The sequence below is a fragment of the Nothobranchius furzeri genome, chromosome 14, assembly GCF_043380555.1.
Source record: "Nothobranchius furzeri strain GRZ-AD chromosome 14, NfurGRZ-RIMD1, whole genome shotgun sequence".
In the NCBI taxonomy this organism is placed as follows: domain Eukaryota; kingdom Metazoa; phylum Chordata; class Actinopteri; order Cyprinodontiformes; family Nothobranchiidae; genus Nothobranchius; species Nothobranchius furzeri.
This window is the reverse complement of record NC_091754.1, coordinates 20,463,495-20,487,058: the sequence shown is the minus strand read 5'-3', so window position 1 is coordinate 20,487,058 and position 23,564 is coordinate 20,463,495. Positions and strand designations below refer to the sequence as shown.

Genomic DNA, 23,564 nt, shown 5'->3' with positions numbered 1-23,564 from the left:
AATGTCTCTTTTAGTAAAGAACAGTTTGTTGTAAAGGGAAATTCTGGCTGAGGAGTATTTTAAAATAACTTCAAAATAAAAAAAAACTACAAAATACCAGTAATATGCTCACATTTTTATTGGTTTATTGGTACACCAGTTATATAATTCTGTAATACTACAAGGAATGTTTCATCCCAATAAATCAGGAATGTTTAATTAATTCTAGTTCAAGAACAAATATTGCATTTCCTTCATCAGGCAAAATGCTGAACGAAAAATCATCACATAAGATTTTTTTATGTGCCTATAGAAAGCATGTTGTACCCAACAAAAATTTGCATATTGTAGTTTTACTCCATTTTCACACACTATGATACAGACAATCATGTGTCCAGAAAACAAAAGCTGCCCATTAACATGATTTACCTAATCTTTAACAAAGCACTGGCAGTCGGATTGCAGTCAATCTGACCATGACATTGCACAGTTACACGATTGCACTAAATGAAAAGGCAGCGTTCTTACACAAACATCGGGCCACACACAAGAATGTAACTTAACTCTTCTTTGGTTCACAAATACTCAAAAAGCAAAAATAAAAACTGAAATGTGATGGAGGAGCAGATCATCTATTCACAATAAGTCATATAAACGAAGTCATCAATCTGTTATATAGTGTTGTTTTGGCTGTTTTATCAATAGGATTTGTCTGCTGTAAAACTAGGACACATTTCGCACAAAGGCAATGTTAACAATACTTTACAGAAACGTCTAAAAACACAGCAGTCTGTTCCAGCGGTGATGCTGTGGTGCAAATGGTTTAACAATTACGTCACAGATACTTAGAATTACATATTATTTGTGTGTATCAATACAGTTTTGGGTGAAATGATAAAATATTCCGTGCGGAAAAAAATTTGTGTGCGATTCTGTTTCCAGTACTGATAAACTAAAAAACATTTCTCAGAGTTGCACGATGTTTAAATGTTTCCAAAAAAGTGCGAGTGCATCAGATCCAAATCCTTTAAACCCAGAGTTACATTTTTAGATTCTCTTTTCTTTACAAGCAACAAATCTGTTATTTTTACCATGATGTTTCTTCAGTTTTATCCTAGATGTTACAATATTTCCAACACTGGTTTTCTGCTTTTTCTCAGATTACTCTGCATTAATGCATTAATGCACTGGGTTTAATGGAACCAGTTTACATGACAAGGCTAAGTAAAGCCAGCCTTTATTTTTTAGAGTGTAACAGTTTATCTCATACTGAACATGTTTGCATGCTTTTTTATCGCTCAAACTTCAAAGTTTTTCCAAAATGTCTCCACTTCTTATGGAAACAATTTAAGGACAACAAATTAAATTATCAATTAAAGTTAAACCCTAACGATGTGATTTAGTCCCATTTGTCATTAATCTAAACAAGAATGTGCTTAACTTTTTCCTTTTCTAATCTATCTTTGTGTGCAAATGTTTTAAATACAGCTAAATACAGAAAAGGCAGAAGCACACAGGGTTTGTTACTGTTCATCGCCATGACGATCTATGGGCAAAAATGTCGACGTCGACATAAGATGGAGGGACAAAAAGCCAAGCTTGAGGCTCAAAGTTGGAAAATACACGAGGGTTAGCTCTACAAGTCCTGGCCCAGCCGCTCGATCTCCTCAACCAGGAAGTCAATGTCTGACCTGGTGGCAGCAGGGTTGGAGATCACCATGCGGAAGAAGTTGACCTGGTCTCCTTGTGGCTGGTAACCCACCATCGTGGTGCCCGACTCCATCATCATCGCCTTGATCTTTGGAGCCACCTGTTGAAGCAACCATAATACAATCACCAGCTGAACATCTACTCAAAGCACTAAACATGCAAGTGTGTTTGGGTGAATTAGTGTGTCTGAAATCAATGGGAGACAAGAGGAGGAGCAGAAATGAGGCTTAATGCACATTAACGAGTCATTACCTTGTGCAGTCTCTCGCGTTTTTCCTCACCATCGGGCAAGTGGCGCAGGCTCAGCGGAAGGTACCAAAAGCAGACATTAGTGTGCTGTGGCTGATGAGACAAAACAGCATTTGTAATACGTTTGTTAGCCCTTCTTGTCACCGCAAAATGTTCCAATCAATCCTGAACCTCAAGGTTTTATCTAAATCCTAATTTTATTTGATGATTTTTGGATGTTGACGCAACCTTTTAGTTTCATCATACCTCTCCATTGAACACCATCTGGAAGCCTTCTCTGTTTTTAATTTTACTGTAGAGGTATGCTGACAGGTCCAGGCACTTGTCAATTTGCTGCTCAAATCCCACCGTTCCCTTTTAGGAAGAAGGAAAAAAAAGTTGCTGCAGTCAAACATGTGGCAGCACGGCAGACAGAAGCAGTGACTAACAGCGGAGAAAGGCACACCTTTGCCTTCCACATGAGCCAAAACTTAAAGATGTCGACGTGTCGTCCACACTGGATGGCCTTGTCTCCTGTGTCGTACGTGACATCGTAATGTTTGTCTGGCTGGAAGAGGTAACCTGCACACATGGAGTTGCAGCCTTGCAACAGCCCCTGCAGGAGAAACAATATTAACCCTCTAGCGTTGCAGATTTACAACGTTAAAATCTACCCACCTGGTTACTCCACAAACGTATTTCATGACTTTTTTTTTAACTCAGAAGTACCCCTGAAGGACTTAGTTGTTCGTCCTTTTATCAAAACTTATTTTGAGCATGAGAAGGAAAAGCAGAGATGGGAGGACCATGCAGACTCACCCTCTCTCGGACCAGAATGGCAGAACACTGCAGAGGCACTCCCATCATCTTGTGAGGGTTCCAGGTGACTGAGTTAGCCCTGCACAGACAGAAACAGCATTAGCATTTTTATCTCTCATGAGGGAAAAGTAAAGTATTTATCCACAGTAGCTGCAGGCCAATAAAGAATCTATTCTCATTACCTTTATTTTTCAACCTTGAAGTTTATTTCTTTCCTCTTGCATAAAGTTTATTTTTGATTTTATTTTTTACTTCCGCTGCTGTTTTCTGACCTCACCCAAAATCTATTGCTGGTTGTTCTATTACATGGTTGACAGGCTGCCTGTGATAAGCGAAATAATGTTTGCTTGGCCCTGTTTTCTCTCTTGAAGGTGGGGGGCTTGCACATATTGATTCGACAATGCTCCTAGTAATGAATTTTCTTTTGAATCATTTTCACATATTAAACAAAACTTTAAGCAGTTTCCTTTCCAAGTAATTCTGCTGATTTTTCATCCATCCTGGATGATCTTGAGCTGTTTTCTTACCTGTGGATTCCGCTCATCTTGTGTCTGTGTTTGCTGGACATCAGCAGACCTCCTCCCCATGCAGCCTGCACAACGCAGCAGGTTTTATAGAACACCACAACATCAAAACAGACCCGTAAGTGTATGTGATGGAGATGATTAATATTTGCTTACGTCCACATGAAGCCACATGTTGTACTTTTCACAGATGTCTGCGATGTCGTTGATGGGGTCAAAGGCTCCGAACACGGTGGTCCCTGCGGTGGCGTTCACATACACCGGAACGTATCCCTGCAGGCAAGAACACAAGAACAAGATGAAACAGGAATTCTGGGTAATGCATTCCTCTTTTTTCTGCCCTCATTCCCTGGAGGAAAAATTGCATTTCTACTCTGTTCTTTTCACTTCTCTCCAATCTTTGCAGCACTTTCAGAAATTGCTTCCAGGAGAGAACATTTAGACAGCGGCAGAATCACAAGTGGAAGAGGAACGTTGGGTTTTGTTGAAGTAGCTTTGCTGCAACTTCTTTTAGTTCTGCGGCAGAGATTGTAGGAAACATTCACCTTTTGTTTGGCCTCAGTTACTTTGGACTCCAAATCAGCAGGAATAACTCTTCCTCTGGATAAGAAGAAACGCAAAGTTGACTTAAAAACCAGTTTTTACCAGAGTTTGAGCACACACCGCAGGTTTAACACTAAACAAACCTCTCGTCTGTGTTTAGAAGGATCAGGTTGTCTGTCCCAAATCCCAGCGCTGCACTCGCCTTCTTGATGGAGTAGTGGCTCTGCAGAAACAGATCAACAACAAATCAGGCATAAATTATAATCTCAGTCAATCATTGATAGATGGGAGTTTTGAACTCACCAGCTCCGACGTGAAGAGCACTAGCCGAGGTGCAGCCGCCATGCCTTTGGTCTTGATTTCGGGGAAGTACTTGTATCTGGCGATCATCACACTGTACATGTTGGAAATGGCTCCTCCTGACGAGACCAGCAGAGACACAGAGAAGGAATGGTGGATTCTTTATATTGAAAATGAAAAATTAATTTAAACTTTAGATTAAATATTTTTGCACTTAGAAAATCTGATTTTATTTTATTTTTTTCTCCACTGTTAATATTTCATGACTGCCTGTAGTTTTTTCTTCAGATCATGTATGTCCATGTGGCCCTCAGAGTTATTTTCTACTGATCCCGATTGCATTTCTAGACTGGCGGAAAATAATCTCTCCAGCAGGATGCTGAGGGCTATTAACCATTGTTATGTTCAGGGTTTTACTAATATGAGGCGTATTTTTTGAGTAGCACAAAAAAATTCATCATAAAATGATTTTTGCATTTTTGAAACATAAACATACAAAATTAAATCACATTTGTGTGGCCCACAGAGAACTCTAACTTGATGCTTCTGGCAATTGTCTTGAAAAGTGTGGACACCCCAGATTTTGCTTTTCCACTCTGGTTACCACAGTGACTGCATCTTTGTATATGACCTCCTGAAACTAAATGTTAAATCAAACACTTCGCTGTAAAAGGCAGCTGGAGACCCTTTTATTTAAAGCTGCTTTTACCTAAATCTTTTGTTTTTCTTCAATTTTTAACTCAAATTCATAATCCTCTTTCATTTGTTTAATGACATTTATGACCATTTTATATCTTTGTGGCTTTATTTTTTCGGATTTTAATTTATTTGATGTTTGTTGTTTTGTTTTCTTTTAAAATCATTACGATTTAATGACTATGACTTGTTTTGTTGGTCTTTGTGAAGCACTTTGAGAATATCTTTCTGTGATGAGTGCTATATGAACAAAATGTACTTACTATGTAAGCTTAGACTAATTTCTCACAAGCAAACCTTGATCATTATCGTTGCTTCAGAAGGTCAGAAAGCAGCTATCAGTTGAGCTGCACCATATTCCCTTGATGAAAATTGCCGTTTTGCTTCATGAAACCAAATTGGTCTTTGATTTTGACCCTTTTAATGGAGAAATTCCGTATTGCATAAATGCAACCTCTACTTTATGTCTAGTGGTAATAACATGTTGGGAATCTGTGATTCCTGGTGTCCTGTTTGCTGTTGCAACCCCCCGTCCTTCATGCAGTGTTTGCTCTTCCATGTTTACCTACAGCCTTCATCGGCTCTTTGTCAGCAACACCAGTCCTTTGTTTCCTACTTCGCACCATTCAGAGTTGTTTGCAACTCATCTCATTATTTGACCACTTCACTTTTTACAATAATTAAAATATTTTGGTTTTTTTGTAGTAATAATACTAATTTCCAGCTTTGATTTACCTGGAGAGAATATTCCATCGCCTTCTCCGTTTGGCCAGCCAACGATCTCCCTCATCTTTTTGAGCGTCAGCTGCTCCATCAGCACAAAAACTGGGGCAATCTCATATGTAAACCTAAAACAGACAAAATAACCAAACTGTGAAATGTAAATCTCAACTTTCTGTGCTTATTTTGTTGAATCCTGCTTATTGTCTTGATGCACACTTAACTCACTGAAAGTTACATAATTATTCAACAAAGTATATTTCTTTACTCTCTGAGACCCAATAAATACCAACAATATGCACACTTTAAAATAATTCCCTTCATAAAAGTTGTTCTAGAATAATGGCCTGCTGCTGGGCTCACAAAACCATGTGCCGTAATTTATTTTTTATCTTCATAAAGCAGAAACTGCATGAGCATCACCTCTACATAAACATTCTTTTTATTTTCTGGTTTATTTATGCAAAGGGAGCAAAAGAACAAGATGATCCCAGCGTGCTGCATTGTGCATCACATGCAGGACCAAAGTAAACAAGTCAGAATTCACCCCACAGATGTCAAATGTTACTTCAGTGCTCTCATTCAGATAAGTCTGATCATGTAAAGCGTGGATGTGACTGAGGGCCTATCAGTGTCAGTCAATATCAGCTGAGATAATTAGGGCTGATGCACTAATTAATAAAGATTAATTAGTGGAAAAAACCTCCCACGTGTTCAAGTCATCCACTGTGATGCTCATAAAAGGTAACAGTTTTGTTGGTCCCAAAATCTGTGTTCCTCAATGTCCACTGTCCTGCATGTCCAGAACACCTGATTTAAATGGATGCCTCATTAAATTCTATAGAACTGGCTGATAAGACGATTTAATCATTTGGCTCAGGTGGGTTGGAGGAAGGGAACAATTAAAACTTGCAGGAGAAAAAATCTTGATGACCAACCAATCTGTTTCAGGTCACTTCTGCGAAGACCAATCAGACTCTTGAACCTCTCACCTGAAATGCCCCTCTAGATGTGATCATGAGTCCAGAGTTTCAGGGGTTACAAGTCTTTTTTGGGAAAAATCACAATACTCCACAATTCTACGATTTTTCCTGAGAGTTGGGTTGCGCATGAGGTCGAGCAAGGGCGTAATTTTTTTTTTGGGGGGGGGGGGGGGGGGGGGCAGGTTGTACAAGCAGGGGAACTTCTGTTAGTGGGCCATTCCCATCTTGTACCTGGTCAGCCCGGCCCGGATAGCATAGGTTGCTTACATATCTTGGTGGCCTGCCTTTTTTCAGGGTGCAACGAGACTGTTTTTCAGCCCTCTTTCTGAGGTGGTCTGCTTCAGGCTGACCAGGGTCAACACCCCCCACTGCTGACTGATAAGCCAGCTAATCAGTCAGCAAATTCAAACCTTTCAGTAGAGCAAGCCTCTGATTGGTGGGTAGAATCAGCCCACATGTGCTTAAGGCATGCTCAATTCATTATCATGCTGATTACCTAGAAGCTGAAATGACTACATTCCTTGCATACCTAAGCAAGGATGTGTGGAATCAGCCAGGCCAGGCTGGGGCCGACTGGAGCTATCCAGGCAGGGCCGACCAGGCACAGATGGGAATGGCCCGTTGGAAGAGTGGGTTGGACTGTGGACAGTTGTTGTTTACCTGGAGACGGACATTTTATAATAATTTTAAAGATTTTGACAGATATGTGGTTGTAAAAGCAACACAAAAAAGTCCCGGTACGCAATGCCAGCCCAGTTGAAGCACAGAATAAGGTCTATGCACCAAAGATTCCAAAAATAATGGTATCCATCTCAGAGATAAGCCAAGCTCCTTTCGAGGAAAGTAAGTTCACATGTTGTGCAGAGAAGACAAATGGAAAAACACTGAGAAGGTGAGGTGGCTGGGTTGCACCCATCCCAAAAAGCATTCATGTGATGCAATACCTCATTTACACAACAACCCAAATGACTCACAGGATGGACGAGGCGTTTACATCCTAAAACCTGTCCAGCAGCCATGCAAACTCCATGACCCATGATTAGATCACGTGAGTTTCCACTGCCTTCGATTAAAACAGAAAATCCAGGATTTCTCATGGAAGTTTACAACCTGTAAATAACTAGTAAATCACTGATTACATATCAATGAACGCATTAGTGGTGACAAACAGCCTTTTAAAGAGGCTCAATGAGAAAACCCTTCATCAACTTTCAGCCACGATAAAAAAAATGTTGCAAATAAATTTAGTTTATGGTGAAGTATCTGCTCCTTTCCAACGAGCCCTTAATAGATTATTGACTAATGAACTGATGGGTGTTTTATTTAATGAGCAACAACAAAATATTACAATGCTTTGATTCTCTGCATGTTATCCAAATTAAATGATTTTTAGTGTCTGCAAACATTCATAGGTTGATTGATCTTTATGGAATTTATTTGTGATATCTCTCATTTCCCAAATTTGGGAGCTCCAGATTCCCAAAATGAGATGCCTATCCTGCAGAATGAGACAAAATAAGGCAATAAACAGATTTTACATCCTATTAATAAATTCTGCTCCTATCTTCCAAATATGGAAGCTCCTTCCTGTCTGTGTTATATCACAGGAGCTCTCATAACACGAAACAAAGACACCGTGTAAACTCTGAATGCTAATCAATATGCAATTTAGTTTCCCTGCAGGGCTGAGTTATGCACCCACCTCCCAACAGTCGTGTATATCGACAACACTGAACCGGGGTGTGTCTGCCCCGATGTCCTGCTTTGTGTTCTTTATTTCCTTGTTTGACTGACAGCCTTTTAGAGCGTTTTTCTTTTCCAACCGAGGACAGTAATTACTACATGACACTGTAAGTGTTCCTCCGAGCTGAAAAACAAATAAGAGCTGATCGGCTGTGATTTCTACTCACATGTTTGTGTTGGCTGTGGAAGTGAGCCACTCTCCCGCCAATCCCACGATGTCTATTCCAGTAGACAGCTGGTTAAAGAACCTGGGGTGGCCTGGGATTGATACAGAGTCAAACCCTCAGAAAAAACACAGCTGTGAGATAACCAGGAGTTAGTTATTCATCAGTAGGTATACCCTACCTGTTCTCACGCCATATTTCAGGGTGTCCCTGCAGTCCACCAGGATCTGCTCCAGAGACTCGGGCTGGTCGGGCAGCTCCAGACTGAAGCCCTCTATGCCCTCCAGCAGCTGGTGAGGATAGTGGAAGTCAAGGACCTTGGTGGATTTGTCAAAAGTCTTCTTGATGTAGCTGGTGAGGATTTCCACCACCTCCAGCAGGAACTGCATGGTGGGCTCTTCTCCATTTTTGGCAGGCAAAAGCTCTATAAAAGAATCAAATATTCTAATAATTTGTCTCCTGTAGTTATTTTTTTTATTATTTTTGCTTGCTTTTTTATTTCTTTCATTTATTTCATAAATAATTCCCATTTATCTTATTTTTTATTTATGTGGGGCCTTTTCTTTAAACTCAGACTGTAATTTTCACACATTTGGAGGCATTTATCTAAAAAAAATCAAATGAAAGGCAACAAGTTAGCATTTCTCTGGCCCTACCTCTGGCATACAAATTGGAGAAGTCGGTCTCTATGCGCTTAAACCGCGCGTCCCCTCCGGTGTTATCGCAGGACAGCAGATCTTTGGTCGCGCGCTCCTTGATGGAGCTCACGATCCTGCTCCTCTCCTCCAAACTGTTGTTCTTCTGCAGGAATCCTAGAGACGGAGAGGAGTCCGGGGAGTGATTATTGAACATGTTGAAATCTGCACCGTGTCCCCAACCTCTTGTGGCGATCCAACTCCACTGCTGATCCGCACTTCCTCTGTTTTAGTGTGAGGAAGAGGAGCCATCCGACCCTATTTATAGGCTGGAGTGGGAGGTTTAACCCGGTGACATCAGCACCGAACTCCAGTCAAGCAAAAACTAGTTGCGGTCACGTGTTTGGCTAAAAAATGGACATTTTTGCGCCTCGGTGCGTAAAAAGCGCATATTAAATACAAGGGCCGCTGTGAAAATATGAGGCCTAAATGTGAGAAATTAAAAATATTCTCATCGGAAAATCCCACAAGTTGTGTTTTCCCTTCTTCTTAATCTGATGTGATCATTTGTCTTTCTTAGTTGTGTTTTCCCTCCTTATTAATCTGATGTGATCATTTGTCTTTGATTTAATCAGGCGGATTACCAGTTAAGAATCATTAATGAAACCAGCAGAAAGTGGAAAATACCAGAAAACTGCTCGCGCACTGGTGCGTGACATTCACCATAATGGTAGATGTCAGGTTTGCCCTTGGTTAGTCACAATCAGACTGGAATAGACTCTGAAAGGGGAAAATGGAAAATCCATCCCCACATAATTTCCTCTTTCATCTCCTCAGGAAAAACAAAACAAATCAGGAAAGCATCTTACTAAATCGTTATAATTGTTGAGTAAAATCGAATTATGATAATTATTTTATGCAGATTTGTCCAACATTCAAGATGTTACTATCACAGAACGGTAAGAGAATAAAGTTCAGAAAGGTCAATAATCTTATTTTGGGGTAAATAATGTCACTTACCACATATTTTCATTCCCAATTTTCGGGTACATCCATGAGCAACTCCACACCACGCATCATAGCCTGTTATTATTTTAAAAAACAATGTTTTATTACATCCAATCTGTAATATTTCTGATTCAACAATAAAAATGAAATGGAGGTGCTGAATGGGCTTGTGTCAGTCTGGATCTGCTTCTGTGTGTCACCCTCCATCATTCGCAGGCCTCCAGATTAATTAGACGTTTAAATCCGCGCCTGCAGATCTAATAGAGTGAAAAGATGCCGGTTATAGGCGAGCATGGCTCGACACGAGCCGGCTGGCCGTGACAGATACGGAGAGTCACTGCGTTATCAATGGCTTCCAGCCTGACAGGGGGTGGGGGGAATCTAAACACCCCAAAGCCTCAATTTGGGAGAGGGGGAGGTGGAGGGAGGGAAGGGGGAGGATCAATCCTATTCCAACATAGCAATTTAACCTCCTTTTTGCATCATTAGATAAATCATTGCCCCCACTGCTCATGCAGCTCACTATAAACGCACCTTTTTTACCCCCCTGAAGGAGACAACAGCAGATGTGCAGAGTTCAGACCAGATGCATTTGTAGACATGCAGCTATTAAGCGGGCAATGGGGCCTAATGGGACGTGATCATTGCTTTTAATCAGACACACATCAGTGTGCAACACAACCGCTCCACGGTGTGGTAAAATCAGCTCGCTGCAGAAGTCAAGAAGGTTTTTTGTATCTGTTAAAACCTATATTTTTGGGTGTTTTCACTGCGAAAACAGAATTTTCATTGTATAAGGAAGCATTTTGCTACCAGCTGATAATACAAAGGTCCTCAGTGGTCTGCACAGTGCCCCTGCCCAAAGGCTCGAGTGCCATTAGAGTCTATATGGGTGAATTAACAGGCACTTCAGAGGCAATCTTCCTTTTTTTCCCCATGCAAGCACTTAAATTCTAGGATGCGAAGCCAAAAATATGTATACAAATATAAAGATAACATACTGAAAAGTACATGTATTTATGCAATAATAATAATAATAATAATAATATCTGAGATCAGTCCAGATACTTGGGGGTCCAGATGAATGAAATGCTGCGGTGATTTGTGGCAAAAGGCAGCAGAACCGCCACCCCTCTGCCCCCCCTCAATGAAAATGATTAATGGCGTTGCCCACAAAGTAAATAGCACAAGTGAAAATAGCATTTTATCTGTGATGGACCTACTTGAGCCTGGCGGCCGTAAATTTGTCGCGTTTGGATCCGCTTCGCCGCCAAAGGAGGAGGAGGAGGAGGGTGCAGACGCCATCACTCCCTGAGACCCTGAGCCAAAGTCTTCACCTCCAAAAAGCCTGGTCACTTTTTTCTTCTTTATTGCCACCACCCAAAAAATCTATCAGGGCTACCGAGGGGGAAAAGTGAGGTTTACTGGCAGAACCCCCTCGCCCCATTGGGAGAATTGTTTTAAATTCTATCTATCACAATAAAATAGACGCTAAACTTCACACAGACCTGTTCAGACAAGGGGAAGTCTGCCTCACGAGCTCAGATTCAGGATGCATTCAATTTTAATGTCAATAATTATTTTACCTCTGAGAGCAACACCCTTAAAGCATCTCTGCACAAACAAAAGCTCTGAACTGATCTAATCATCAAGCTGCAGCTAGTTAGGCAAAATCTTTGCAATAGAGGCAATTTTCATATTCTCATTCACAGCGGTGGCCTAAAATAATCTGTCCACGTGAATAAATAATATCAAGTTCAAGGTTGCACAAATTAACCAAATGAGGGTTTCGAAAAACAAAATGAAATCATGTCTTCTTAAGGAGCAGTAAAAAAACACCTGTTAGAGCATCTTCCATTACAAGTTTATTTTTGTGTTAAATGTTTAGCAAGGCAAATCTAATAATGCGCTCACCGTGATGGCGTGTCCAGGTGACACAGGTGCAGTCCCAAAATGCAAGAAAGTGAATTTATGTGCAATAAAATCCAGAAGGAGAGACTGCTGCGCTCCCTCTCCACAGCAAAAATGACAAACACAGCTGATTGCTCCTTTAAATCCCTCTCAAGGTGACCTTGTTGTGGAAGAACTGGCTTTGAGTTGCCTTTTTATTTTAACAACAACGAAAAAAATCTCTTTATGGTGTCTCTGCGCACCACTGAGTCGCGGCGTCTCCGTCTCGGTGCGGCAGCAGAGCCGTCTGCAGCCTGTCTGCGCGTTTGGCACCAAATGGCACCGCTCTTGGCCCCAAAAGTGCGACTTTTTTTCCTTAAGTGCTGATTGTCCTCTTCAGCTCTGGTTGTAATCTCGGTCACGGGCATGAAGTTTGATGCTTTATGAACAACACATGGCGCGCGAGGAGGGATCAGGATGGAAGAGGGGGAGGAGATCTGGTTTAGTTCTTATGCGGAGGGGAGAAAAGCGAGGAGGAGACACAATCACGAGCCTAAACACTCATTTAATTGATGCCATTATTCACTTCTACCTCTCCATCGCCATGAGTCCTCTTTCTTTTTTGTTATGAACGCATTGAAACAGCAAACCCCACTCAGAATTTTACAGAAGTGCGTCATGATCGCCTGTCACAAGCATAGGTTTTTATTCTTTGTGTGCATACCGACAGGTGTACAAAGGTAAAGATATAACCTGCGACATTCTGGCACCGGAAGTAAGTAGTCCACAAGGTGGCAGTGAGAAACCAAAGATCAGTCCTGCAGGAGCAGAGCACAACCCACCAAAAATACTTCACGGATCTAATTATAAACAGACCGATTAATCTGGAACACGTCACCATCAGGGACATGTGTAGACACACACACACACTCACACACACACACAATGATCACACACTCCAGCTTCAGAGATTTGTTGATACCCCTCCTCTTGTAGAGATGGGCTGAAGCTGATTTAAGGTCAGGTTGTGGATCAAATTGTTTTTTATTCTAACTGCTGTGTTTTCAGCACCGGACAGCTCCTTTACAGCTGCAGCAAAAACTGGGTTTGACTCTCAGGTTGTTTTTAAATGTAACATAGAGATTTCTTGTTAACAAAGAGATGTGCAAGAAGTATTGTGCACAAGCCTGACACGCAGGTTTGCATTCAATCTAATAACTTCTTTTAAAACATGATACATTTTTGTTTTGATTGTGAAACTCTTTCCTTGTTCATTTTAAACCATAAATATCCATTTAAACCAATCAACACAAAGTTTTTGACATCACTCAAAACGAATACTTCTGTTCATGTTCAGCAGATCATATTTTTATTTTGAGGCAAACGTGATTTGCACGTGAACACCCACGGGAGCTGCAGTGGGTGAGGTGCATTGTGGGTAGTCATGTTCTGATGTTTATGCATGTTTAGATTGGGGGGTTGTGTTGTACTTATGTTTCATTCACAGTTGCAAATGTGGCGTTACTTGTTATGACATGTTGGCACTTTGAGGAGGTTGGTCGGAGGAATGATGTTGTGCCTATCTTCTGTTCAATTTAAAGTGAGTTTTCACACTTTATTATAGCTCATTGTGTTTCATTCTCACTTGCTGTTTGCAGGTGTATGAAACATGAGTTAGCTAGCATTGTTCAATGTTTCTGCTGTGAAAACAGAGTTTGATTATGAGCAAATTAGTGTCAATGTAACCCTGTGAAGTTATGTTAAGTTGGTTGAATGTAAATACATTAGGTTGGTTCAATTATAAAATATTTGTTTGGTTCAATGATTAAAATACAGTGAAGAAATTCATTTGGATCAAGTCAAAAAATTAAGGTTTGGTCAACTGAAGTAATATGGTTTACTGAGATCAGTATAAAACAATCAGGTCATATTAAGTGAATGCATTTAGTTTCTGTGAGGTCAAATATTTTGATTGTGAAAATTGGACATCAAATTTCTTAATTTCAGTGAGGTTATTCTTTTTACAGTGATAGGCTCTACTACTATAATGCTTTACGGCCTGATGAGTCACATTGCAGCAGAATCAGCATCATGAGTCATTTTCACCTTAGAAAATGGACAGTGAAAGATTTAAAGAGCAAGTCACCCCCAAATCAACTTTTTTTCTAATAAACTATATAAATGCGTGTCCAATCGTGCTGCAGACATGTGTAGTCAATAGTTTTGCCCTTTAGTGCATTTTAGTTAAAACTTAAATTTTCTGCCTAAAACTGTTGGTTTTGTGTCATTTTCAGGAAAAACTCTGCACTGCATTTGAATTTAAATCTGCCATCGCTCTTGGCTAAGAGGTACCCTAGGATGTTAGCTGGACCATATGATGTCACAATGTCGTTGTGAGCCTGTGTGTGTGTATTTGTTAGCGGCTCCGCCCTCTTGGTCTGCTAGGCAACAGCATTTGTTGCATTTTTCAAACAGGAAGTGGGAGCAGAGTAACATTAGGGGGTGACTTGCTCTTTAACGACCAATTATACATTTATTGTGTTATTAAACTTAAAAAATAACATATTTGACAATAATTATGTCTGGAATGCATCCAAGTGGTGGTCCAAGGGGTGGTCAGGGGTGGCCATGGCCTCCCTATAAAATAGCTGGCCATCCCACTGGCTTCTTTTTTTTTTTCAAATTTGATGTGTATTGGATGCATATTTAATTTTTTAATGAAAATGAATAAAGGAGCATTTATTGGTTCCCTACAGGCTAAAATTTCCCAGCGTTACCACGAGGATCAATTTAGTGTGCCACCCCAAAATTTCCTCTGGTCCCATGACCACACTTATGAAACTCTTCTGTTGGAGGCACTGCTGGAACTATTTAGAAAACACCCTTAAATGTAATAATAATGCATTGAACTTATATAGCGCTTTTCTAGACACCCAAAGATGCTTTCACACACTCTCACATTCACACACTGCTAGTGATGGTAAGCTACTTGTAGCCACAGCCGCCCTGGGGAGGTCTGACAGAGGCGAGGCTGCCATTTGGCGCCGTCGGCCCCTCTGACCACCACTAACGCAGGCAAGTTGGGTGAAGTGTCTTGCCCAAGGACACAAATGCAGGATACCCCTGGCGGGAGCTGGAATCGAACCCATGACCCTCCACTCTACCACCTGAGCTACTGCTGCCCCAAATGTATTATCGATTACAACTTTCAAATTGTATAGTTGACTACTGCTCCAGTGAACCATCTGGATCCCTCTTATTTACATAAGAGTTTCATAAATTTGTTCATTCCTTTTCACACAGAACTTTCTGTGGTCCTATAACATTTTGCCAACATTATCCAATTTTTGATTAAGGAAAGTTCTAATATCTGCCCTTTTTATTATGTTTCACCTTTTTTGTCATCAGTTTTCCTTTCTTTTATATACTTAGATGTAATTGTTTGTTGTTGCGCTACCACCACCATCTTGGCCAGGTCATGTTTGTAAATGAAAACATGAAATTATATATATTCGATATTTTTTTTACCGGTGATGCATCGGTAGAGAAAAAGAGCTAAAAATATGAACACTAATGATGCTGAAGGCTGCCTAGAATTTCAACCAGAATTTTACCAGGTAAAATGTCTGAGGACATGTTTTCATTTGCAAACATGACCCTTATTTCATGACAAATTTCTTATTTTCTGTCCAGTTCTTGTATCTGACCATGACACGTTTGCTGTGTGCTTCCAGTGAATGATGCAAAAGCGGATGTGAGATGCTTCATCTACTGAATAAAACACTGAAATATTTACTAAACAGAAAAAAAATCCAGACCTTAGAGATGCATCATCTTTTTTCAGCTGATAGCTCTGTGGGAATCCCACTGCTGGAACAAATATGCAGACAAATGTTAAGAATAAAAATGATCAAAGATAACGTTTGAAACTGGATTGCTTTGTATTGCGTTAATAAAATGGATTTTTCAAGATTTTCAATGCTGGAGCTCAAGTTTACCTGCAGAAAGAGCAAATAGGGACAGAATACAGAAGCAGGGAGATGATAAACCACATATTACTATCGCACACACACTTTGTTAAAGGAAATCCATTTCTAAAACTTTTCTTTACAGTTTTTAATTATCATTTTGTATTTGCTTTATCAATGTAAACACCCTGATGCATAAACTGGTCATTTCCTGCTCCTTTCCAGTCATGCATCAATTCTCATTATTTTCCTCTTATTGTTCACATTTAATGACTGCTATGATTACACTACTGCAATGAGCTTAAATGAAACAAAGTAATTATACCTCTCCTTAGTCGGTAGAATGATTACAACAAAATACCAGATGTCCCAAAAAATGGATTTGGTCTTCTTGTGCATTAGTTGTGTGTAATTGTCCACAAGAGGGCGCTTGAAGTAAAAGTAGAAGAAAAGAATGAGATGCCTGCAGTTTTAGTTCTTCATTAATGATTATTTTTAGTCTCGTCTGAGAGCAGAATGAAGGTCTAAATCAAGTCTAACGATGCCAGCATGTGTGTTTCGGTTATTCTGCAGCTTGTTTCTGCAAATATTTACTTTAAAAATTTGATGATTATGACTTTAAACTATGAGAAAATGAGGCCCTCAAGCACAAAAAAACAAAACAAATGATGAACAGAAATTTGCACAAAACAGACACAAATCAGCCAAAGAACAATCTAGATTCTCACGTGATGTTTGACTTTAAACAGAGGGTTCAAATATGTTGTTACAAACCAGGTGAGGAATTTACAAGGTATTTTAAGTCAAAAGAACCGGATATAACTAAAATGACTCTTAATACAATTGTAAATCCTTATTTTAATATATTAAAGTTACTTTTTTATAAAGATTAAACTCATGGAAGACAAAGCAGCAGAATATAGATAAGGTTTATAACTCCAGATTTCTATATTTATTAGTTGTTTTGTTTATGAAGCTTCATAAATGTTTGTCTGCATCTAAACTTATTTACATATGAAGAGAGAGAGAGAGAGAGAGAGAGAGAGAGGTAGTTATAAAAAAAACTGCATGTTTTAATTACATTTTAATCACTGCACTGATGTATAAAACATGAAGCCCAGCGTGAGACCAACTCCGTCTGACCCCTCACTCAAGCCTCTCGTTGTCATTTTAATCAGAACTGGCATGAAATTTCTTCTTTATCGCAGCACTTTTATACGTCTGGATATAAGAAGTCAAATCTGAATCCAATTTAGCCATTTTTCATGGTTTAAACACCCATTACTACTCTTTTCCTTGAGAGCCAATTAATGCGAACAAAAGTACAATCCTTTAATTTTCTCATAAAAATGTAAATGGATAAAATGAGTTGTGTAACAATCAGAGGAATAGAAAAAAGTGGGAGAACAGACCTTCAAGGGTCATGGAAGCATGACGTCATCCTGATGTCCTAGGTTTTACTGAGTGGGTCTGTGGTTCCAGGTCTGTAAAGTTCTGGAGGATAACTGCATGGTGGAGGCATCTCAGATTACATCTGTTTGTGTTCTAATCTCAGATAATCCTGTTTTTAAGACTGGTTTTTGAGGAGTTAATCAACCGTCAATACTGTGCCAAAGTTTAAAGCCTCTCTCTTTATTTGTCCCTTTATAATGAAGGAGGAGGGGCTGCAAGGTGGGGCAGTTTGGTGTACTACAGTAAAGTTGCAGGTTTGAATCCCTGCTCCAGCCTTTCTGCAGGAATGAGCACATTCTATATGTGAATGCATTCGTTTTCTTTTACTAATTCTTCCATTAGACCAAATAAATGCATGTTCAGGTTAATAGGCAACCCTAAACTATCCCTGTGATGGACAAGAGACCTGTTCAGGGTGTCCCCTTCCTCCAACCAGGGAGGAAGATGATCATTATTTCTCCAAACTTTCTAAAAGTACATCAACATTTTTCTTCAGACTCTGGTTGCTGTTTCACTATTTCTGACTGTGACAGCACATTTTGCATTTAGTTACTAATAAAATAAGGAAACTGGACAAGTGGAGGATAAGGAATGATAATAATTTCCCTCTGGGATTAATAAAGTATCTTTGAATTGAAGCCAGTTTGTTGTTTACTAAATGTCAAGTTTTCTGTAAGCACCTCTGTGAAAACTGCCGTGTCGGGTTTATTTTGCTGTGATCATTTATACAGAACTCTACAACCACCATCTCTGTTTGCCTGAAATATGCGTTTAGCTATCACTTAAACAAACCCTTTAACTTGCATGTCAACTGCTTGGTAAAAACATTTTATTCATTATATGCAATTGTAGCACAAACTAAATTTAACTTAACTGGAAAATAGATACTAAAAAAAACAATAAGTCTACAAAATATGGAGATTTTAGAATAAAAAAGTTAAATATTATTAACATACATTAATTTAATATTAAATGATTATCTTTATAGGACAAATGACCATATTTGACCATGTTAGCTCTTGATATACCAAAAAGTGTTTTAAATTGACAAAAGAGCGTAAACAATGACTTTAAAAAAAGTGAGGAAAACATTAAGAACTTATAAAGTTGAAAAAATGTAATTTTTTTTAAGTCAATTAAATGTTTGAAGTGTTTTTCAGTGAGTTTCTTTCAAGGGTCATTAATAGCATAACTACTGTGAATATACTTTAATAAATTATTAGCTTTTATTTCCCCTTGAATAAACATTAAAATGAGAATTTGTCTGTGCTTTTTCTTCACGTGTAGCTAAAGGGTTAATATTATTGTTCTTGTAATGTTTAAGGTGTAATCAGCATGTTTATTTTTGCAGAATGATAATCAAAGAATCCTGAAATCCTAAAATCTATAGTTAGTTTTATGAAAACGTATCGTACGAATTAAGAATCAGATCAAATCAGAAGAAAAACAAAAATGACTAAATAAAGGCTACAGCATGTTCTGGTCTCAGTGTGGAGAGTTCAGCGTCACAGCCTCCAGCCGAGTTAAAGAATCACCGCTTCATCTCGGACTGTGAAACCAAATTTAAGCCTTTTTCGAGGAGACGCTCTGGCTCCATCCAACGTTTCTGCCCACGTGAGTTATCTCATAACTAAAAGAAAAACAGTCAAAACTTTACAGTTAAAAAGGTCAAATATCATCCAATAACGGTGTTAATTATAATTCCTACTTTGAAAATGATTTAAACTGAAAGAAAAAGTTGATCCAAGTTCACTGTAAAGCCGGATTAGTCGACAGCTATTTACAAAGTTTCTTTAAAATTGCATAAAAATAACTAATAAGCTATTTGATTTGATTTTACTCACATTTATCAGATTTTTTTGTATTTTTGAGTTCCTGTAGCTGACAAAAGGGGGCGCTGTTGAGGCAGAAACTTGCAGAATGGCAGATCTGACAACTTCATTGATCCAAAATGTGACAAAAAGAATAACTTAACGATTTACTTATTACTGGATGACTGAATGACTTTTATCATCAGATCTATTAGATAAGAACCCTGTTCTTTGAGCGGTTTCAGGAATGGAAATGTTTTCATTTAAGAAACAAGAATGTGCAAAAGTGGAATACCAGAAGAGTGAGAGTCTGCCTCTTTATCAGGTCTAAATCTGCAGCTAAACCCGACACACATCTTCGTCGCCACTTTCTGCAAGAAACTCCAAAATATGCAGGCAAGTTTCCCCTAACTTCTCTTTTTCTCAGCCTGCAGCGTTCCCTCGAAGCAGCGAAGAAAGTCTGACAGAACCACAAAAACTGACCCAACTTTCAAAAAAATAATCTAGATTTCTTGTTAGTTTAAAATTGACCAAACTGAAATCTGAAATAAACACATTTAGTATAGAAATTCAACCTGAACTCAACCAATGCATCATTTCTTGCACAACAGAAATAAATTTAGAAATGTCCACTTTTGCAAAACTTTGATTTTCTTTTTTTACCTTACACTGTTCAGTTTGTGTAAAAAGACTACATTTTATTTTGAAATAATCAATATTGATGAAAACTTTGTGAACTTCAGCGACGGATGAAAACTGAATAAGTTAGTGGGAAATGGTTGGATTTATCTAAACCGGTCAACCTGAATGAATTCTTCTGAGATCTATAAAATGTTAAAACTTTTATTCTCACACAGCATTTGGGTCATGTCAACAATAAGCAGATCTGTTCAAGAGCATGCTTTAAAACACCCCCCATGTGGAGCAAGGAAACAGACACTTTCTTTCAACAAAAGCTATATCATTTACAGGGGGTGAGATCTTCCACAGAAGATCCAGAAACACAAGTTGAAAACTTGTCCTCCTTGTTAAGATACAGGGAATCCAAACTTGGTCCCAAATTAAACTTTATATTTACACAGAAATGTGACACAGACCAGGAAACTTGAGCCGGTGTAAAAAAAAGTTTCCAACCAGGGACTGAAACGTAGCTCATTGATGCACTTGGACTCTGAGTGAGTGTATTGCACAGGTGTGTTAATGACTACAGGTGTGTTACAGCATACTCCTCGTGTCCTCTCTTTTCACGTGCTCCAGCGTCTTATCGTGGCACTTGCTCTTTTTATTCTGGTGAGTTTTGACGTGTTTGGCCAAATGGTCACTCCTCATGAACCTCTTGCAGCAGTCCGGACACACAAAGCGCTTCTCCCCGGTGTGAGTCCTCAGGTGTCTCTGCAGCTCGTCCGACCGGGTGAAACTTTTGCCGCAGAACAGCCAGTTGCACACGAACGGCCGCTCGCCAGAGTGCCACCTCAGGTGCGCCTTCAGGTGCGACGTTTTCCCGTAAACTTTCCCGCAGCCCGGTATGTGACAGATGTGCTGCTTCTTCTTGCCGGGCTCGTCGCTGGAGGTGGAGGACTGGCAGTTGGGACACCTGCACCGCCTGCACCTCCGCGCGGTCGCCAGCGGCGACTTGGTGTGCAGCAGAGCGGCGATCTGCGTCTGGTATTGCGCAAAGTCCGTGTGGCCCAGGACCAAGCCTCTCTGCAGCTGGAAGCGGTGAGGACCGAGGGAGGAAGAGTGGCTCACGTGGTTCCCCTGCTGGAGGCTCCACCACGGAATGTCCTCCCCCGGGTTTGGGGACAACTGTCTCTGCTGCTGGTGGACAAGTCCGGAGGGTCCCGTGACAAAACTTGGCATGGCGGGCGGGATGGGCGTCGGTGCGTAACTGACGGCAGGGACGTAGGTCGGGGGGCAGGTGGACTGCATGGAGCAAGGTAACATCTTGACCGGGGAGAAGTCATAAGGGTAAGAGGGGTCCGCCGGAGGGGTGAGGGGCAGTTCGTGGTGGGAGCTGAAGGAGCTCTGGAGGTGCGCAGACAGCTGGGGCTTGGAGGATAGTCCGAAAGTGGAGTTGCTGGTCAGGCTGCTCTGGGGGGGCCCCTCGTTAGTCCACGGGTGAAATAAACGCGACGGGGAGCCCAGAGTGGGGTCGTAGGGAACCTGGAGGAAATCTGGGGGGTTGGACCCCGGGTGGTGCCCGATCCGGTTACAAGTTGCAGCCAGAAGAGCCAACGGAGAGTGTTTACAGTTCTCAGGAGAAGAGTTAGGAGTCCGGTCCTGGGAAGCACACGTTTGATATAAAAATCACCATTCAAGGCACTTAAAACACGTTTATAATAATTACACTGGAAAAAATAAACAACAGCTGAAATTAATGCCATGCTGTTTCAGATAATAAATCAATATTTAAAAAAGTACCTCCTTGTGTCTTCAACCCTCAAATACACAGAACTCTTTTGGAACATTTAGAAGTTAATGAAGTTGCGCACAAACCTGGAGAAAAGCTTGCAGTGTTTCATTCCGCAGAACAGCCACAGCTGCCATGGTGAGGGTCCTCCTCCTCGCGAAGCCAAACAGCTAATAATAATAATAATAATAATAATAAATAAGCGCAGTAATTTGGATGAATATGCGCATTCGGAGTGAAATGTGCGCGTCGAGCGGGCTCTCCTGTGCCTCCTCTCTCCGATATATCCTCTGTGTATCTGAAGAGTGAGGGATCACTTTTTAGAATTTGATAAAGACTTTGGTGGGCCGCCAGCCAGTCAGAAATAAGATTTATTACTTTGAAGTTTGCCGCTGCCCAATCATCAAAGAATAGCGGCTCTTTGAGAGGGGAAAGCAAATCCTTTGAATCCACAAAGCTCCTATGGTGTGTTTGTTGGTCTGGATAAAGGAGCTGATTATTAGGGGGGTTGGGAAGGGAGGAGATAAAGGCGGGACAATTAATGAAGTAATCACTATGTGGGAAATGTATATACACAAATAATTGGATTTTCTTGATCAAAGACCTCCACGCCGCCTGGAGACCCCGCCATTGGATGCTGTATTCATCTGATCCTCTATTTGTAATTAAGGATTTGTAGCAGAACCTTATGTGACAATGTGACATTGTTATCTCTGGAGATCTCCAAGAGCGACTGTTTGATGGAGAAGAGACCAAAATCAAGTGACTCAACACAAAGTTCTCATCTCCGATGAATCTGCCTCTCTATTTTTTATTCTAATTAGAATTAAATTTTGCTTTTGTTGTGCCTTTGAACTGTGCAGCTTGGCATTAAACACATAATTACACCCGCTCTGAATTATTTTCATTTCAATCACTTGTTTTATCAGAAGCTGATTTTACATTTAAACATTTTTCCCTCCTTTATTGTGTAAAAATGGTTCTGACATCAGAGCCTGCAGGGATATCTCTCAGCAGATAATCCAAGTGATGATCCATCAAGTGTTTATATATCTCACTTGGATGCATTGTCAAACTTAAACATTTGCTGTTTAGATGTCTTGATTAGAGCAGAAAAACATCCAAACATCTTTTTAAAGAAAACCTGTAATTTTATTATTTTTTTTCCCAGAACATTTAATGAAGGCAAAACGATGCGGCTTTCATCAGATAATAACCAAAACTTTCCTTTTGGTGGCAGAAATGAAAAGTTGTAGTTCAGCTCTGTGATCTTTATCAGGCTTCCCTGCAGAAACAATCACTGTCCTCTCAACTAGTTTGGAGCGGCAGATTTTGAATTAGATCTGTTCCTTTGATGGGATTAATGTTCCCAGTCCTCTCCCACGGCTTTACACACAGTCATGAGGGAAAGGGGGAGTCCTGCTGGGCTGAACTGGAGCCATGTTAAACACCACTATGGCTGCAATAGTCACATACATTTTTTAAAAAGACAAAAAGGGAGATTAACTCTGTTTACATCATGTTGGGGTAACTGTAAAGGCTGGTTTTGCTTTTAAAATAAGGACCTTTGAAGCTTTTTGAGCCATCTTGTTTAAACTGGATTATTTCTGTAATAATAAATAAAAAAAGTGATGCTTTTTCACTCATAACAGCTTTGGAGGTATATGAATAATCTTTGGCAATAATTTCACTAGTCAGTGATCATCAAATTTGCAAAGGAGCTGTGATTATTAGGATTCTTCATGTTTCATCATCCTTTGAAACATTTATAACAGATACCAACTGCTTTACACTACAATCACTATTTCACTACTAACTCATTGGTGCCGATGAGCCACAGGTGAGACTGATGACCTACTGAACAGGTGATTCAACCATTGAATCAGGTGAGGTAAAGCAGGGAAATAACTATAAATGGTGGATAGCGGCTCTCCAGGTCCAGGATAGAGCTTGTGATTACGTGTGATTATGTGGTGCATTT

At 40.0% G+C, this 23,564-nt stretch overlaps 2 protein-coding genes across 2 annotated transcripts; both read right to left on the bottom strand.

Moving 5' to 3' along the window:
• Positions 1 to 1,441: 1,441 nt before the first annotated feature.
• Positions 1,442 to 12,108, bottom strand: LOC107390031 (glutamate decarboxylase 1). Its single transcript, XM_015966509.3, has 17 exons — positions 11,967 to 12,108; positions 11,276 to 11,450; positions 10,065 to 10,127; positions 9,066 to 9,221; positions 8,591 to 8,833; positions 8,413 to 8,503; positions 5,535 to 5,647; positions 4,107 to 4,222; positions 3,947 to 4,026; positions 3,806 to 3,860; positions 3,417 to 3,533; positions 3,264 to 3,328; positions 2,737 to 2,815; positions 2,384 to 2,533; positions 2,185 to 2,292; positions 1,942 to 2,031; positions 1,442 to 1,789 (listed from the first exon to the last, which is right to left on the bottom strand). The coding sequence occupies exons 2-17, from the start codon at positions 11,355 to 11,357 to the stop codon at positions 1,616 to 1,618; spliced, it is 1,782 nt and encodes a 593-aa protein (XP_015821995.1). The 5' UTR covers positions 11,358 to 11,450; positions 11,967 to 12,108; the 3' UTR covers positions 1,442 to 1,615.
• An 8,145-nt stretch (positions 12,109 to 20,253) lies between these two features.
• On the bottom strand, positions 20,254 to 21,857 carry sp5a (Sp5 transcription factor a). Its single transcript, XM_015966510.3, has 2 exons — positions 21,670 to 21,857; positions 20,254 to 21,453 (listed from the first exon to the last, which is right to left on the bottom strand). The coding sequence occupies exons 1-2, from the start codon at positions 21,718 to 21,720 to the stop codon at positions 20,389 to 20,391; spliced, it is 1,116 nt and encodes a 371-aa protein (XP_015821996.1). The 5' UTR covers positions 21,721 to 21,857; the 3' UTR covers positions 20,254 to 20,388.
• Positions 21,858 to 23,564: the final 1,707 nt, after the last annotated feature.